This window comes from Urocampus carinirostris, chromosome 2, assembly GCF_059441175.1.
Source record: "Urocampus carinirostris isolate Australia breed hairy pipefish chromosome 2, RoL_Ucar_1.0, whole genome shotgun sequence".
NCBI classification, from domain to species: domain Eukaryota; kingdom Metazoa; phylum Chordata; class Actinopteri; order Syngnathiformes; family Syngnathidae; genus Urocampus; species Urocampus carinirostris.
This window is the reverse complement of record NC_142350.1, coordinates 2,473,269-2,491,192: the sequence shown is the minus strand read 5'-3', so window position 1 is coordinate 2,491,192 and position 17,924 is coordinate 2,473,269. Positions and strand designations below refer to the sequence as shown.

The window sequence follows — 17,924 nt, the reverse complement described above, 5'->3', positions numbered from 1 at the left end:
GGGGGTGTTTTTCTGCACATGGAACAGGACAAGTGCACTGCATTAAAGAGAGGATGACTGGGGCCGTGTATCGTGAGATTTTGGGGAACAACCTCCTTCCCTAAGTCAGAACATTGAAGATGGGTCTCTGTTGGGTCTTCCAACACGACAACGACCCAAAGCACACAGCCAGGAAAACCAAGGAGTGGCTCCGTTAGAAACATATCATGGTTCTAGCATGGCCCAGCCAGTCTCCAGACTTGAACCCTGTCCAAAATCTTTGAAGGGTGCTCAAACTCCATGTTTCTCAGCGACAGCCCCCAGAAACCTGACTGATCTGGAGAAGATCTGTGTGGGGATTGGGCCAAGATCCCGCCTGCAGTGTGTGCAAACCTAGTGAAAGACTACAGGAAACGTTTGACCTCTGTAATAGTAAACAAAGGCTACTGTAGCAAATATTGTGATTCATTCTCTCCGGTGTTCAAATACTTATTTGCAGCTATATCATACAAAAAAAATGTTGAAAAATCATGCATTGTGATTTCTGGATTTTTCCTTTTCAGTTTATCTTTCTCACAGTGGACATGCACCAATGATGACAGACCCCTTTATGCTTTCTAAGTGGGAGAAAAAGCAAAATAGCAGGGTGTTCAAATACTTATTTTCTTCACTGTATATCAGTCTCCACCTGAAAGTGCCTCTCTAAAACAAGTTTACTGCGCAAACACACTTCTATCATGGACACGTACATATCGGAATGAGTTAGCTGACCTGCTGCTCTGTTATTTTCGATTGTTCTCGATTGTTTGTTCTCAGCTCAGGGATGCTGCTGGAAATGTGAATTTCCCTTCGGGGATGAACAAAGTATCTATCTATCTATCTATCTATCTAACGTTATTTTTCCTGCTTTAGTGGCTCTGCCCCTGGTCGCTTGTCCAATCAGAAGGTGTGGGGTGAGTAGAGGGGAGGAGTAGGAGATAGGGATTGAAAGCGTTGGCTGCATCCAAGTTTAAATAATCGGCCGGTCGAATAAATAAAAATGCAGATACCGATATCTGTCAAATTCCCTAATATTGGTGCCAATACTCAGCTCGCCCAAATATCGGTCCACTTTTAGTTTATACCAGCCCATTGATGGAAAGAGATCGTAGATAGTAACATCCGAAACAAGCAAAAAATACAAGCAGCAAGACAGGGACTTTATTTTAGTAATCAAAGTCAACCCAAAAATGTTCTTTTGATCACTTAGATTGTGCTTTTTAAATTGGACAAAAATAGTGGCTTAGATGACTACATCATACTTACAATAGCTTTGTTCACAAATAAGTTCAACTGTAGAAAAAATAACTTTCATTGGCGCGCACCCTCCTTAGATACTTTGTTAGTGTTGATAGGATCAATAATAATGGTAACGACAATTAATCAATAGTTATTATTAACGATATAGTATTGTATTATTTCTTCTTTGAATGGTCCTTGAAAAATCCCCCCAAAATATTTAAAGGTGCTTGAATTTGGACATGAAAAAGGTGTACGAACTCACTACAAATTGGAAATAAGGATGTTCTTAATCATTTAGCACTGTTGTCCTTGCAGGCGTCTGCAGCCAAAGCCAAAAAGAAAGGGAAAGTTCTGCATCAGCAGGAGCTCCTCATCCTTTGGCAACGAAAGAAGCAGAGTGAGTCTTTCTCCCACTTTCTTTCTCTATTTCTCGCTCTAATTTAACACTCTCCATTTTTCTCCATTTTTTTTAAACTTTCCTTCCGTCTCTTTTGCTCTCTCTTTCTTCCTCTCTCTTTGTCTCTTTTTCTCTTTATTTTTCTCTTTCTCTCTGTCACTAGCCTCTCTCTTTTTCTATTTCTCACTCTCTTTCCATTTTTCTGTTCCCCCTCTCTAACCCCATTCCTTTACCCTGATCCCTCCCTTTCTTTCTTTCTTTCTTTCTTTCTTTCTTTCTTTCTTTCTTTCTTTCTTTCTTTCTTTCTTATTTTTCTTTCTTTTTCTGTAATCTACTCGTGTTGCCCCTATTAGTTTTTTTCTAGCATGTGGCCCCCGAGCTAAAATTAGTTTGACACCCCTGTTTTGATGGTACTGGAGAAATAGTAATATTTGGCTTTGGAAGTGCTTAAAATTGGTGTAAGAACCCCGTTCTCTGGATTTTTTAATGGATCCTAAGGTCCTAAAGATAAAAACAGTAGATCGGTGGCCAGGACCAAGATGGACGAGGTCGAAAACCAGGACGAAGTTGATTTGAAGGCATCGTCCCCTCAGAAACGATCCGTCCTTGGCGACGACTTCAACCGCAGGTGAGCCCCATCGTCTTTGTCCAATCTCATCTCCCCAGCTCACAGTTCCCCGTCTGGTAGTTCACCTGTGAAGAAGCCAGTGGTAGCCAAGGCTCTCCTGCCTGACCTTCAGAAAGAGAACACCAGGACCAATCAGAGTTCCGAATGTCTTTTCCCTCTCATCGGCATTGTGGCTGAGACGTCCGAGGACAAGTATCGCCTTCTGGAGCAGAGGGACAAAATTCTGCGTCAAGGTTTGGCTCCCCTTCGTAACATTTTTATCCTAGGAGGAAATCAATTTGGGATTTCCGAGTCCGCCCATTTAACTACGTGAGACTTCGTAGTTCGTATGCGAACTTGTGGACGAATGGAGATGAATGTAGTTCTGTCCATCAGTGGGTACTGGGATTTGTGAGTCCAAGTACCAAGGCGACCACTCTACACTTTCATTCGGCGCTGCTTCAGTTTGTCCTTTTATGAGCATACCTTGCGCTTCTCTGCCACCAGTTCGAGCCAAAAGTGTGGACATGGACCTGTCCAAGGTTTTCATGGGAACGTGTCCTGATATGTGCCCGGAGAAGGAGCGATACATGAGGGAGACTAGAAACCAGCTCAGCATTTTTGAAGTTCTCCCCGACACAGAGATGGTGAGTGGAAATCTTTCTCCGTCCAGCTAAAATGTCCTCCCGGCTGAGTTTGAATTGGTGCAGGTGGATCACGTGGCGGCCATTAAAGAGTACAGTCGCTCTTCAGCAGACCAGGAGGAACCCCTCCCTCACGAGTTGCGGCCCTTGCCGGTCCTTAGCATGACCATGGACTATCTGGTTACCTGCATTATGGACGAGGGGCAGGACGTCTTGCGAGATTGGTACGATTTTGTCTGGAACAGGACACGAGGAATCCGAAAGGTAAGAGTCTTTAATGAGATTGTTCTGTTTTTATGATTGGACAAGTGCAAAGGAGATTTCATGGGTTACCAGCTCCTTATTTTGACTCACTGTTTTTCTTAGTTTTGATTATTGAATCAATCTCGCTATTGGTCAATCATGTTGCTGTTCTTTGAAATCCTGTACCCTTGAGGGATGATCTGTTATTTTCTAACCATGAAAATGTAATTAAAAGAGAGGGGGCTTGGAGGAGGGCTTTAGAACGGGATGTCATTATATTATCTGAAAGCTCCTCTCCAAGTCCTCCTTGCCAGTCAAAATCCATTTATGGCTTCGGACCTTATTTTGACTTAACATTTGGTCCTTTGACGGTGTTTTGCATTACGCCTGGGGCTTCTTGTCACAGCGGTTGTCGTCCAGGGCGGTGGTGTTGTCCTGCGTTTCAGCACTGTGTAGGGGGCCTAAAAGCTGTGTAAAACCAGGCTATGTGCATGAAGGTATCTGCTAAATTGGCTGTCAATATTGATGATTATTGATATCTCCTGTCTCGTTGGAATACTAGTTCCTATCAGGTGGGTTGCAGAGGGGACCTCTGCAGGTTTTGGTGTCACTATCTGTATTTGGTAAAGGGTGGTGGTGTCCTGTCTGGTTGACTTAAGCTCCGCAAAGTGAATGTCCAGTGGGAGTAGTTGCAGTCTTAGTTCATTATGGGGAGTTTTTGCTTTAAAGCTTTGGTTATTCTTGATCCTAAACTAGGCCTAGCAAAAAAATATCAGAGGATTGTGAAGAGTCTGTGTCCATCAATAAGAAATACAAATTACGCTTGCTATGCTGGCCAGTTTAGTACGCGAAAAATGTTTCTCCTACAGGATCAAATTAAAGAGCCAAGCCGTTCCGTTTTTTTGATGTTTTGTCCAACCAAAGTGAGCGGTTTCCCTGCAGGACATCACGCAGCAGCGTCTTTGCTGTCCACACACGGTCTCACTCATTGAGAAATGCACCCGCTTCCACATGCACTGCGCCCACCATCTTTGTGAAGAGCCCTTGTCGGTGTTCGACGCCAAGATCAACAACGAGAACTTGACCAAGTGCCTACAGAGCCTGAAGGAAATGTACGAAGACCTAAAAGGAGACCAGGTCTACTGCCCCCGAGAGGCCGAATTCCGCCAGTACAGCATCCTGCTCAAGCTCAACGACAGTGACATTTTGCGGTAAGGCGCATTTGACAACGCCAAACACTCACAAAATAGACATTTTTTTGTGTTTTCCAGTGAAGTACAACAGTTCCGCAACGAAGTGCGCAACTCCCCTGAAGTGCATTTTGCCGTGCAGGCTTTCGCTGCGCTCAACAGCAACAACTTTGTGCGCTTTTTCAAGCTTGTGAAAAAAGCGTCTTACCTGGCCAGTTGCCTTCTTCACAGATATTTCAATCAGGTAGGAAGACAAAAAAAGATGTAAAGCCTCATATTTGATTTTCAATCATATCTGCATTGGTCAAAAAGACCACAAAAACAGAAAAGGAAGTTAATTATTTGAGTTAAAAATAGAAATGCAACATTGTTTTTGTGCAGGTGCGAGCAAAAGCCTTAAAGACATTAAATGTGGCCCATACAGTGGGCCCGCGTTCCACGGCATTCCCAATGGAGGACGTCATTCGCATGTTGATGTTCTCCAGCACCCAAGAAGCCGTTGACTTCATCCAGCAATACAGCCTCAATGTTGGAGACGGGTCAGCTTACATTTTCTTTGTCCTCTTTCTCGTAACTTCCACAGACTAGCACAGAAATCAAAGTGCTTCAATATACAACACCTTTTGACTGCAGCATGGTCAACCTGAGTCGGATCGGATTCCAGGAGCCCGAGTTCCTATTGCAGAAGAAGTCCCGGGTCATCCAGGCCAAGAAAACCACACTGACAGGGATAATCGTCAACGGGGGCCCCCTGCCCTGCCCTCCACAACACCAACCTGCCTCTACATTTGACACCCACAACAAGTACAGAGGAGAAGAAACTCTGTCTGAGCCTGCCGCCCACCCCATTAAAGGTGACATTTACCTTGTATGAACTTTGTTAAGGTGGCAAGTGGTGATCTCCCTTCAGAAATGAGTGGTGAAATTGGGATTTGGTCCAACCGTCACCATAATGCATTCAAAATGTCAAACTCTCAACTATGGTTCTATTTTCTTAAATAGCTACGGCCACAAAAGTGGAGGCAAAGACACTCCCATCCATCCAGATCTCCCCAGTCATGCAACCAGAGTGTCCGGAGAAGACCGAGCAGAGAGATTTCTTCCAAATTTCGGGCTTGCAAGCAAAAGAGACCTCGCAGCCCCCAATTGCCAAAGCACCAACACCTGAACCACAGCCAGTCTTTAGCAATGAAGTCAGAATGCCTTACCTCAACTTGATCCCTTGACAATTTTCTGAATGAGTATGATGTTTCCCTAGGACATCATGGCAGAAGTGGATTGCTTGATTGAGCAGATGGTTCAGAAATGCACTAGGGAAGTCGCAGCTGAAGGAGCCCATTACGCCACTACAGCTCTTGAGTAAGTTGAAAACGTGCAAAAAAAAAATTCCCCCCATTCCCGATAAAAAGTAAACACATGCAACAATGTTTGATAATCTGTCTGCAGCGAAAGCAACGCCCAGGCAGAGTCTGTCCTGACCGAGGTTCTACAAGAACTCCTTCAAGAAGTGTTTGGCACCGAGATTCATCTGGAGCGAGAACGTGTCGCCGAAGAAAAGCGCAAAATCGAGGAAGCCAGGTTTGTAATTTTGTCCTCCTTGTTTGCGTTTGAATTGAATTTCTAAAAAAAAAACAATAATGGAGGACTGTCTGGATTGCAGGCAAAAACAAGAACACGAGGAATTTTTGGCCAAGTTCAGACTGTCTTTGTTCATGGAGATCATGCGGGATGTCTTGGATGAGACCATCAAGGAGACTGCCAACACTGTCTTCCAGTAAGGAATTCATATCATTGCTATTTTTTGGAATGCCACACTATATACAGGGCTTTTAAGAGTGTTTGAAATCCTTGAAAAAATGCTTGCATTTTAATTTTGTGTTTTTAAGTGCTTGAATTTTGGGTGAGCTTGTAAATGCATGAAATTGTTGCCATGTTTCTCGACGAGTCTGCATAAAAATGAAGCCCACACTGCTCTCTGTTGGCTTTGCTTTACAATTGCATTTCTTCGTCCCACAAAATTGATGGCTGCTGGCATTAGTTTGTATGACGTTGGCTTATGAAGTGTCATCGCCCCCTACGGGTTGTGCCCAGTATATAGGTAGACCTCACATTTAATAAAGATGAGTATTAGTGTAAGGATTACAGATCAATTATGGACAAATATTATGGGCCGTGCACAAAATAGGGTAGCCTTTCCTAGTGGTAAATTGTAACAAGAAGAATTTCCTGAAACTAAAAATGTAAGCTACGTATTACTACGTATTACTGTCATTTTTACCCAACACCTATATGGGGGAGACATTTTTCACAAAAAAAATTACACACATATTTAGCTTCAGATCCACAAATATATTTGTGATCCATTCAAGATCTAAAAATCATATATCTTGATGAATCCTCACGCTGATTAAAAATTGCATATGTGAATCGCAGCTATATTTGTAGCTTTGCGAAATACATGATTCACACTGGATTTCTTCTTTTAATGGTACTGGAGGAATTGGACAGTTGGCTTTTGAGTGTCCTTCAAAAATGCTTGAATTTGTCTATGAAAAAAAGTGCACTAACCCTAAATATATTTCTTTTGTATGTAAAGACATGATTTCAATTTCCCTTCACAACTCCGGCAGAACGTCGCCCATGTCCTGAGTATCTATTTTTCCATTTTTCCCCATTTGTTAATTGACATACTTTTTGGCAAAATGATTGATGTGTCTTCTTATCAAATGCTGAAATCATCATATTTTTATTTCTGTAAATAATAACTGAATCTTAAATGATATGGAGTGATGTAATCCAAGATTTTTTCCTTTCCAGTCAAGCATTGGACAAAAAAGCCCGTCGCATGGCCGACTGTTCTCAAGAAGTCTGCGCCACTCTCATTGAGGAAACTTTGAGGGCCGACATGTCTTTGCTAGCCCGAGAAATCTTAACGGCAGCGTTGCAGCGAGCTCGCAAGTACATCAAAAGGTAACTAAAGCAGAAAATCTTCAGACCGCCGATGGCGCTGCAACTAACCACTATTTCAATAGTCACTGACCATTGAAACGATTACCGTATTTTCCGGACTGTATGTCGCTCCTGAGTATAACTCGCGCTAGCCAAAAAAGATCATAATTAAGAAGGAGAAAACATTTATGTGACCCGATCCACCCAAATGAATCACAGTGAGGCAAATATCAAATCTGTGTTTTTGGTATCGAGTAACAGTTTAAGAATGAGCTTTAAAATAATACCATAGTCAAACTCTTTTGAAGATATGTCCATTTGAATTACAGCCTTCCATCCACCTTTTTCTCAAAAAATCACATTTAGTTTTCTTTGCTTTTTTCGGTGTGACTTCATTCAAATGTTTTAACAGTTCATTTTAAGGGTTAATTTTAAGAAAGGCATTTGACCAGACGGGGAGCTATTTTTAGCACATATTTATTGAAAAAGAAAGAACTTTAAATTTGTTTTCTATGAAATGAAATAATTTGCATTTATACAGCGCTTTTCAAGTCAAGACTTCCCAAAGCGCTTTACCATGTGCTTCACATATCCCAATAGCGGCCGTGCAGCCATGTAAGGCGCTAAGCTGCTTATAGAGGGCTCCGCGCATTGTGCTAAAAATAGTAACACGGCTTCGTGCAGCCATCTTGGAAGTCTGTCGATTACAAGCGGTGATAGCGAGAGGAGCAAATATTTACTCAGTTTGTCTATTTATTTACTCAACTAGCTTCGTTTGTGTACGGATTTTGTCCATCAACACTATGGAAAACTACGTGGAGAGTTTAGACAAGCTAGCACGCGAGCGGTACGCTGCGAAGTTGCATTTTATTGGAAGATTGGATCCCTACAAAATTAAAAACAAGGACTGGAAGTCTGATCCCGATTTGTTGCCGTGTGTGACTTACATCGAACTTGTTAACTATCTTATTTTCCACCCAAGTCCCTTTTGTGAACTGAAGGATTTTCAAAATTACAAAAGTATGGAAGCCTACGACAGATTTGTGTCTGGTTGGGTTCGGGATGTGTCTGTGCACACAAGCGAAGGTGATGAAAACAAGATTGTGAAAGGGAAAGTTCTACATTCTCAGAGTTTGTCTCAACCAAGTTTACAACCATGGATTATTGTTGACAAGTCATCATCGATTCTGTGTGCCCATTGCAACTGTGTTGCAGGTTCTTTACTGTTTCTTTTCTTGATTTAAGTCTCTTGTGTCGCTGTCCAGATTTTGAAGGTGAAGTGGTTCGTGGATTGTAGCCTAAATTCTTGTTCGGTGCCCAGTCCGGATCAGTCTCATCCCAAGGATGTGGTTTGCCTGTAAGGAAATTGATAATTATTAAGTTAAAAATCTTATGTTATAAACAATTTGACATACTTTAAGTGTGCTTATACATACTCATGGGTCACAGATGGTTAGAATATTATTTTACATTTTTTAAACAATTTTACAACAACAGTAGATCAACATCTAGATCTTTTAAGAATATTTTTTCAGAAATGTTACTCAAGAAGCAACACCTACAGTATTTAACCTAGCCATACTTGAATGGTGTCGACAGATGTACATGAAGTACACATGTTCCATAACCTTTTTAAAATTTATTTCTACATCATAAATAATTCAATTTACCTGTCAGAAAGTGGTCAGAACAAACACGAACACAGTCAAGCTTTGGCAAATTCGACCGGTTGATAGCTGCCAGCCACATTCGTCTTCGCCGTTCACTTTTCTCCTGAGCTTCAATCCCCTGATTGTAAACACACTTCGGAAGTCTAAAGAAGCCCTTCCCACCCTTTTCCCCTCGGCTACAACAGCCAACAATAACGCACGTATTCGGCATTACAATGTAGAATCTAACTGGTTCGCTGAACAATAACAATGAAGTGAAAAGCTTTGTGGACTTCCAAAATGGCCACCAGCAATGCATTGTGGGTAATCTTAGGACCTCGAAGCACTCTATTGGGGGCATTAGGGGTTCAGTGTCTTGCCCAAGGACACTTCGACATGTAACACGGAGGAGCCGGGATTTGAACTGCGATCTCTTGATCCCAAGACGAGCGCTGTACCTCCTGAGCCACTGCCTCCTTCTAAAATTGGAAATGTTGAACTTTAATCACTGTTCTTGTTGCCTTTCCTATTTATGTGGAATATGAAAAAGAGAAAGTGTTTTTGAATGTCATATCTTTCAAAATAGCGAAAAATGCAAAAAAAATAAAAATAATTTTTTTTCATGATTTTCCTGTTGATAAAATTAGAACATTACTACTTGCGACTCGAAGTCTAACTTGCAATGTATCTTTATAGTATTTCTTGAGTATTTTTTAATATAACGGCAGTTTTATTTTTGTATTATAGTACTACTGTAGTAGTATTTTACATTTTTCTCATGCTGAGGTTTTTGAGTTTTTTCCTTGCCCCCATGTAGGTTGTAGATTAGATGGTGTAATAATAGTCTGTGCTTTGTGCAGCTCTTTGACATTTCTTGTGATTAAGTGCTATACAAATAAACATGACTAATCGTTTCAGCAGAGCAGGTCTCATATAAGTCACACTCGGAGTATATATTGGTCGCATTTTCAGGGAAAATTTATTTGATAAAACCCAACACCAAAAACATGCATGTCATCTTGGAAGGCAATTCAAAACCAAAATAAGAGAACAACAGGAATAAGTGTATGGTATACAGATGTTACATGATAGACATGCCTGTTATTTTCAGTAACGACGTAACTAGCATAAAACATGCTTACCAACAATGTTCCCTCTAATTTTCCACGGGTCTAAGCGTTCACACAAAGTCGGTGAGCAACGCTTGAAACAACAGTGAGCAACCATAATTCCAAGTGTGGCAAGATGATTAATTATCAAACATGTCCAAAACTTGACATCAAGTTACATTTTGCTGAGTTTCCGGCAATCCAAAATTATTTTTCTCTTTTGAATGAATTGACTCATGTACTATTGCAAAGGTTGTACGGCCTACGAACGTCATTTGTTCTTACAATTCTTTCACAAGATATCCATTTCTTTTTATTTCGTGATATATTTTGTCGCATAATATTAACATTTTTGGGGGCTTATTTAGTCGGTTATAAGATGCAGAACTGCACCTAATCACATTTTTTAGTGGAAGTACAATGTTGGCAACAAGATTCACTTGATATAAATTATTTGAATGCAACACAAACATTTTCTTCTTCTTTCCATGTTTTTTTTTCCTTTTTTTTTTTTTTAATTCCTTTAAAAAAAAATCTCATTGTGTTTATTTTTTCCGAGCTGTTACTTTTTTCTTTTTGTTCTCTATTTACTTTTTTCCTACATTTCTTTCTTTTCTTTTTTCTAAATTTTTCTTTTTTTTTTCTCTTCCTTTTGTTTCTTTTTTTCCTCAGCTTTTCACTACTTTTTCATTTTGGTAATTTTTTCTTGTTTTGTTCTATTCCCCCCTTACTTTGTCATTTTGTGCATAATTTTACATAATATTTGGTCAAGTTGGGATTAAAGAAGCAAAAACAACCCGAAAAGCCGTTTAGGACCCGAAAGAGCCGGTTCCTTTAAGTGAGCCGAGCCGAAGAAGCTGGTTCTCGACAAACTCTACTAACTTTACTCAACTTCGTTCTACTTCGACTCGACTTCAAAATACTGCATTTAGGACACAACGTCAGGGGAACCCGTGTATTTTTACCTTCATGCACTGTAACTTTGACTTAAGTCGCTTCTTAATTAGTAATTTTGAGCCCTAATTTTTGTGCGCTGGCTAGATTTTCTTGTGCGCTGAGAATGTGCGAGCAGTGCGCAATTGCGCACGCAAGCAGTTTAGAGGGAACACTGCTTACCAACCTATCAGCTTTACTCGAAATCACTAAATCCAATAGAGTATTTATCCTTGGTGTTACTTTTACCAGTAAATAACTCTTCAAAAAATGTCCCCTACACAACAGGGTAAGGTTGAAATCAACACAGGCGTAGAGCGCCCTCTTGCAGTTTAGTATGATCATAACATGTGAAGTGATCTACAGTACCGGTAATACAAATTTAAAACTCAATGATATACTAATGTTCTAATCATTTCAAATATACGTCTCTCCGGAGGAAAACAGCCAAACTATGAAAAAAATCTTTCCGTACAATTTTCTGTATGTTTATGTTGTATGTATGCCTGAGACAGGGATGCTATTGCGTATGCGAGACTCAGCAGAAACTATATTCTCGTAGAGAAGTGTTTTTCAACCTTTTTTAAACAAATGCACACTATACACTGTATTCATCAAAACCTCTCGAGGCACACGGTCCATTGAAAATGTTGAAAAATGTATTCAAGGTGCCAGTTTTATGTTATTTTAAACCTTAAATGATCATGTTTCAAAATTTCTCTTCATTTGAAGTCCCTGTGTTTCAAGAGGTTTACTTCGTTTTTCAAGAAAAACAAAAAACAAAAAGTAGTACATGAAATGAGCCAAGTAGAACAAATCTTTAATTTTTTCTTTTTTTTGGGTCGGGGGGATTATTATTTTCTAATAATTAAAAACAGCATGATCATTCAACAAAATAAGTTATCTAATATATTTCCTTGTACTACCTCATGAGCAGATAGTGCATAAGAACTAATAGTTTGCTGTTACCTATTAATTGGCCGAATGTTACAGTAACTTGGCTGATCACTGGAAGAAAGAAGACATACTGAACAATGGCATGGATTTTTAAAAATATGAATTGGGCAATTTCCTCTGGCACACTAGACAAGGTGTCGTGGCACTCTGGTCGAAAAGCACTGGTGCAGAGTTCCCTCAAAACACCATATGAGAATCAGAATAACATTAATTATCATTGTAGTGCTACAACGAGATTATAGTTGCACTCCAGTTGGCAATACAAAACCGGGATATTGCACTTTCAACTGGGTTATTGCACTTAAAACTGCAACAAGTCAACATGACAACTGAAAAATCTTCCTATCGCTTTCATTTGTGCGAATTTCTTTGCAGGTGGCGCGATGTGGTGGCAGTGAGGCGGCAGCTGAGGCGGCAGATGAGGGGATTCCCTGCCGCTCCATGCTTCGTGGACCCGAGCTGTAAACTCAAAGCGCTAGCCGCTAGCGCTCCGGCCTCGCAGCCCCTCAAAAGCCTCGTCCGTGGAATCGTCGACCTGGGAAACGCCGGGAGCTTGTCCTTGTCCAGCACCAGGTTGGCTATTTTAATTACTACAAATTCCGGACTACAGAGAACACCTGATTGAAAGCCGCATACTCAAATTTAAGAACCTAACTCAATTTTTTCTTTGTACGAGTCACGCTGGATTTGAACCTGCAGACTTTCTTTCCTGTACTTCAAGCCCGGCGCAGACCTCCGAGTTGTTTACATCACGTGTTTTTGGATTATGTGACCGTTCAAAATGGTGACTACCGCAGAATCAGATCGCAATAACCACATACTACTACTCCGAGTTGTTTACGTCATGTATTTTGGGATCATGTGACCAATCAAGATGGCAATTATCGTTCCTGGAGGATTACCCCCTTAAAACTCCTGTAAAATTCGCCTAAAATTCCAATCAAAAGGTGCCCAAAGTAAATTAAATGCTCTTGTTAAACCATCCATCCATCCATTATCTGTACCGCTTATCCTCAGTAGGGTCGCGGGGGGCGCTGGAGCCCATCCCAGCTATCTTCGGGCAGTGGGCAGGGGACACCCTGAACTGGTTGCCAGCCATTTGCCGGGTGATCATTGCCTGTAAAAATGTATTGCGAATGGAATTACGCACTTACATTTTCCGCGTTGATTTGAATACACTTCATACATATGAATATCTTTATTTTGGGAATTTCAGTGTCAATCAATATTTAAATTGGTCACTACTCACTACTTGCTGAAGGTATTTGTAACCAAAGTATTGTGTGTCCGTTTTTTTTCAATACAGGCCCTCATAGGCAATCTGTGGAGTGTGCAAAGAATCTTGCAATTTGTTGAGAGTGGTGTAAAACGGTCAGAGGTCATGGCCCTATTAGAAAAGATCTTGCGAGTTTGTTTACTTGTACTGTAAAAGTGAATTATGGGGCGAAACAAAAGGATTACAACAAGGAAAAAATGCTTTTATGCTGATTTTTTTTTAATCTGTCGGCATTACCTTGTGTTTTGGAGTATATATTTTGCACGGTTGGATTCACTGGACTGTTGTCAAGGCAACAAGACCAGGTTTGCGGAGAATTGTTTCATCAGCTGACTACCTTAACACGTTATTCGTGAACTATGCAGATGCTGCCCTACTTACGAGTTAGATGTGTTCCGAACGATCGTTCGTAAGTTGCTTCAGTGCTATATTTTGTATGTTTAAGGTTTATATAAGTATGTTTAGGACTTGTATAAGTAACCTGTATTGTTTTGTACGAAATAATAAACATTTAATAAAATAATATGCTCTATATGGATAAAAAGTTGAGATTAACTTACTTTTGGAAAATATGCTTCAAGAGGTCCTCCTCCGTGGTAAAAAGTGACCGAAAAAAGCATTCCGACCATTTTCTCAACCGCATCAAGCTTTCTTATTCTACTTTCATTTCAAAAGAAATGGCTCGCCTTTTCTTTACACTTTACAATAACCATAGTTCTTAGTGCGCTAGAGAGTCAGTACAGTATACCTAGTATGTCTACACACGAACTAGGAAGAGGAAGCGTATTTCTTCTTTGGGTGGATGCTGGGTGACTTCTCACAGCGCCACCACATGCTGGTAGCGGCGGAAAGAAGCACTACAGTACTGTCCTCTACTCCGAAAAAGGTGCACACAATAGCAATGTTCGGATATTTTTCGCCATCCCCAAAAAATGTTTATGTCTACCGTTTTTCATAAGTCGAATGGTCGTAAGTAGGGGAGAGCCTATACCGGCTTTATAGTTTTCGGGTATCTTGTTTCAGACTGGTGGTGATGTTTCTGTAACGACTTCACTTTGAATGGTCATCATATCTTGAATCCCAAGACTTTAAGCTTTTCAATGATATGTGACATGACGCATTTTAGTGACCGGTGACATTGTGAAGTCCGTATCTGCTTCTGAACAGTCTGGGCCCCCCAATGGGCCATCGGAACCTTAAGGGGTTCAAGGAAACTCCAGCGACTGGACAGAAGTGTTTATTAATTGATAAGTGCGTGAAAACGTTGACATATAACTACTGTGTCGTAAATTCATTAAATTGATGGAATTGTCTTTGGTAACAATGTAGTGAACATTGTTTGCAACAAGATAAGATGTGGTCATTTTTGGTCTTTAATTAGTCATTTTGTGGGCATTATTTCTCTTGGTCTCTTTTCAACTTTTTGGGGGTCTTTTTTTTGTGATTTTTGTAGTCGATTTTTTTGTTTATGTCCATGGTCTTTTTTTTTTGAGGGGTAATTTTTTGGTTCATATTTTAGGTCTTTTTTGGGGGGTGTTTCTGGTAATTTTTGGATGTGTTTTTTTAGTTTTTGGACGCACGATTGGTCATTTGTGATTTTTTTCACGTGTGTTTTTGTTGTTGTTTTTTGGGATTGTTTTGGGTTGTATCTGCGCTCTACCTCCTGAGCCACATTTGGTAGGCGCCAACCTTCCATTTTGCTCCTGTTCGTTTATATGAATAACGTTGGTAAAACAGACGAATTTCCTTCACTAGGAGGGAATCTAAAATGTTTCCAGACGTCACTACGGTGTTTTGCATTCAGAGCGCATGTTTTGTTGAAAAGAGCAGCTCGCCGTTTTCCTCAGTGCTGCCACAAAAAAAAGAAGCTCCACTGTATTTAAAGCCCCAGTGATTAAAATGTAGCAAAAAAGTATTGACTTGTAGTATTGGCTTACGGGTTTTGGTTGTTTTTGGCATGCACCTGACTCGGTCCTCTGTCGCCCTCTACAGGATGTTAAAGATGAGACAACTGGTCGTTCACCAAATGAGAGTCCATTACTACTTTCAACAACTTCTTGAGTAAGTCCAGTTTTGTTTTTTCGCACCAAAAACAATCTGTGTACATTTATTTATCCATTTATTTATGTATTATGTGTCAGGGACTTGGTGTGGGCGCCATTGGATTTGCCTGCTTTGTTGATGGAACATTTCCAGGACCCACCTGAAAGAATATTCTGGAAAAGTATTTTGTTACTACCCAGTGAGCATGACAGTGTGGCCAGCTTGGCAGACGGGTAAGGAGCTGGAAATTAAGGAACTAATTTAGCTAATCATAGCGCATGAAATATGTAAACCCAAGGGCTAACATCAGGGCTGTCAAATACAATCTGTTGGCAGGCCTTGAATAGAAAACAAAATCACCTTCCATTTCAATTGACCCTAGTCAACAAAACCTTATTTAATCTCTGGCCAGCATTTCCCCTTTCATTCATCTGACCAATTTTTTCCATTCATCACAAACACTCTAATCCAGGGGTTGGTAAACTACACCCTGCAAGCCAAATTAGGCCTGCTGATGGATTGAACATTTGATCCTAAACTGTGCTTTTTATCCTCAGCAATTGAAAATTATTGGTTTGCACCTGAATTGAAAAACACAAAATTTAAAAATAGCCCCTGGGTGACTTTGCAGAAGTTTAAAGAAGCTTATGCTTCTGTTTTATAATAATAATAATAATAATAATAATTTCCTTGTATTGTCATTCTGTGTAACAATGTACACAGAACGATTATAAAAGAATATTTACAGCAAGGTTTCCCGTTTTAATTAAGAAAAAAACAAATAAAAGGCATAAAAATAATTTTAAATTATTAAATAAATCATTTAAATGAATCACACTCTAATTAGCGCTATTTTTGTCACTTTGTAGTTTGCATGAGTTTTAAATAAACTGTCGTGGGAATCAACTCAATTCTTGTTTTGCTTTTTGACAGTTGATAAACATTACAAGATATTAACTCTTTGTGAAGGAAGAAAATGGAGAAAGAAACCCTCTATGATCAACTTATAATCGAATCATTTGGTATAATTGACTTGTGAGCCTGTGAAAGATTCCCGACCTTACAGCTAAGGGACATCTTTTATGCCATGAATCTACTAATCCGGTAGTTTTTTTTTTTCTAACATGTGGCCCCTGAGCCAAAATGAGTTTGAGTCCTGGCTTACATCGACTGTTTGATAAAGAAATGCTCACCAATTATTTGTCCAGGATTCTGTCTGATTGGCTAGAAACGAAGCTTGCCAGCGGTCAGGTTTCAAAGTTCACAGAGGAAGAGCCGGATGGAACGTTGCAAACCCTCCACCTTTCAAAAACGGTCAAGGAGAAAGGAGGTCGGCTTTCTGACGTCCACGTCAGCATCAAGGTCTGCACGTTTTCATTCACAACATTGCTGGTGTAATGTCGTGGTCCTCATAAGAGGGGGTTTCGCACAAAAGTGGAATAAATGAATCTGTGTAAACAGAATAAACTCTGCTAAAGCTAGTCAGGTTCAACCAGTCGCGCGTTTGCTGCGCAAGGATGAAAAAGCTCGGCTAGGTCAAGCTAGCTGTAGATATTTTGAATAAATGGGTGTTCACAGCATCCTAAAATAGACTCCAAGGATCAGTCCCAGATCAGAAAATGGCGAAGTGTTGCTAATTATATTTTTGGCTGCTGAACAACAGCTTCAGATAGTTTAATAAAGATTTTAAAGAAATGAAAAGTAAAATTATGTTATTAACGCTCTTATTACAATTGGGGCGCCCCCATTTTACAAACGCTGTTTAAATTACCGCAACAGATAGAACAAAATATTAAATTGGATCAATGTAGTTCTCTAAAACTCCCCCAATGTGGCAGCAACTTCCCACAATCATATCTCAAAGGCATCCCAGTGTGGCAACGGACTAATGACAAGAAAGAAATGATACATACGCATAATAAGTAAAGCATTTTGTAAAGCATTTTTTTTTGTTATCTGTAACCAATAAAAAAACAACAACATTTCAATCATTTAAACATTACTCTATTATTTTTGATTGTCAAAGAGGCAATAATTTGGGGTACTAATGGGTCATGTATGATGTGGGTCTCTGTCTCTGGGAATTGCTTCACCATCTCCCACACAGGCCCATAAAACGCCTGCCCATAGTGGAAAATATAAGGACAACTGAGAGAGCCAGACTTTAAAACCTTTTGTTTTATATAATTAGAACTGTTTATATTTCCAGTTTATGTTGTTCACGTTCAGTTTCAGACTCTACCTAAAAATAATCCTAAAAAATCAAGTTCGTTTTTTTTGGTTTATTAATAAAAAACTGTCATTGCATTGTCTTAATACATATTTACTGTAGGTAGCTTAGATGGTTCTGAAAAAAAGGGGGCAAAAGTAATCACTCTTACCATGATTTCTGACTCTTTCATAATCAAAATGACAAAAAAAAAAATTCCAAACGGCCTGTATGATACTCCGTCTAAAAAAGGGTTAAGGAAAGGGACAAAGCTAATAGCGCACCAGATCCATGAAAGTGTATTCTATCAGTGGTATAATTTTGCCTGACACGCAGGAAGGTTCAATTCGTGGCATTCAGGCAATAGTAACAAAGTCGAGCTAAATCTAACTTGATTTCGTGCAACCGACTAAAGGCTAAATTCAGCCAAGACAATGAACATATCTGATCTTATTCCC

The 17,924-nt window shown here is 40.0% G+C and overlaps 1 protein-coding gene across 1 annotated transcript in view; it reads left to right on the top strand.

Moving 5' to 3' along the window:
* mcm3ap (minichromosome maintenance complex component 3 associated protein) overlaps positions 1 to 17,924 on the top strand; it is a 43,493-nt gene that overhangs the window by 8,553 nt on the left and 17,016 nt on the right. Inside the window, exons 3-20 of the mRNA XM_088328324.1 lie at positions 1,576 to 1,657; positions 2,156 to 2,285; positions 2,346 to 2,518; positions 2,772 to 2,911; positions 2,975 to 3,172; positions 4,094 to 4,362; positions 4,423 to 4,585; positions 4,723 to 4,880; positions 4,975 to 5,195; positions 5,344 to 5,534; positions 5,600 to 5,700; positions 5,788 to 5,919; positions 6,002 to 6,115; positions 7,159 to 7,311; positions 12,314 to 12,511; positions 15,207 to 15,275; positions 15,356 to 15,490; positions 16,466 to 16,619. Coding sequence (XP_088184450.1) covers positions 1,576 to 1,657; positions 2,156 to 2,285; positions 2,346 to 2,518; positions 2,772 to 2,911; positions 2,975 to 3,172; positions 4,094 to 4,362; positions 4,423 to 4,585; positions 4,723 to 4,880; positions 4,975 to 5,195; positions 5,344 to 5,534; positions 5,600 to 5,700; positions 5,788 to 5,919; positions 6,002 to 6,115; positions 7,159 to 7,311; positions 12,314 to 12,511; positions 15,207 to 15,275; positions 15,356 to 15,490; positions 16,466 to 16,619 — 2,781 coding nt within the window. The remainder of the gene's footprint in view (positions 1 to 1,575; positions 1,658 to 2,155; positions 2,286 to 2,345; positions 2,519 to 2,771; positions 2,912 to 2,974; positions 3,173 to 4,093; positions 4,363 to 4,422; positions 4,586 to 4,722; positions 4,881 to 4,974; positions 5,196 to 5,343; positions 5,535 to 5,599; positions 5,701 to 5,787; positions 5,920 to 6,001; positions 6,116 to 7,158; positions 7,312 to 12,313; positions 12,512 to 15,206; positions 15,276 to 15,355; positions 15,491 to 16,465; positions 16,620 to 17,924) is intronic.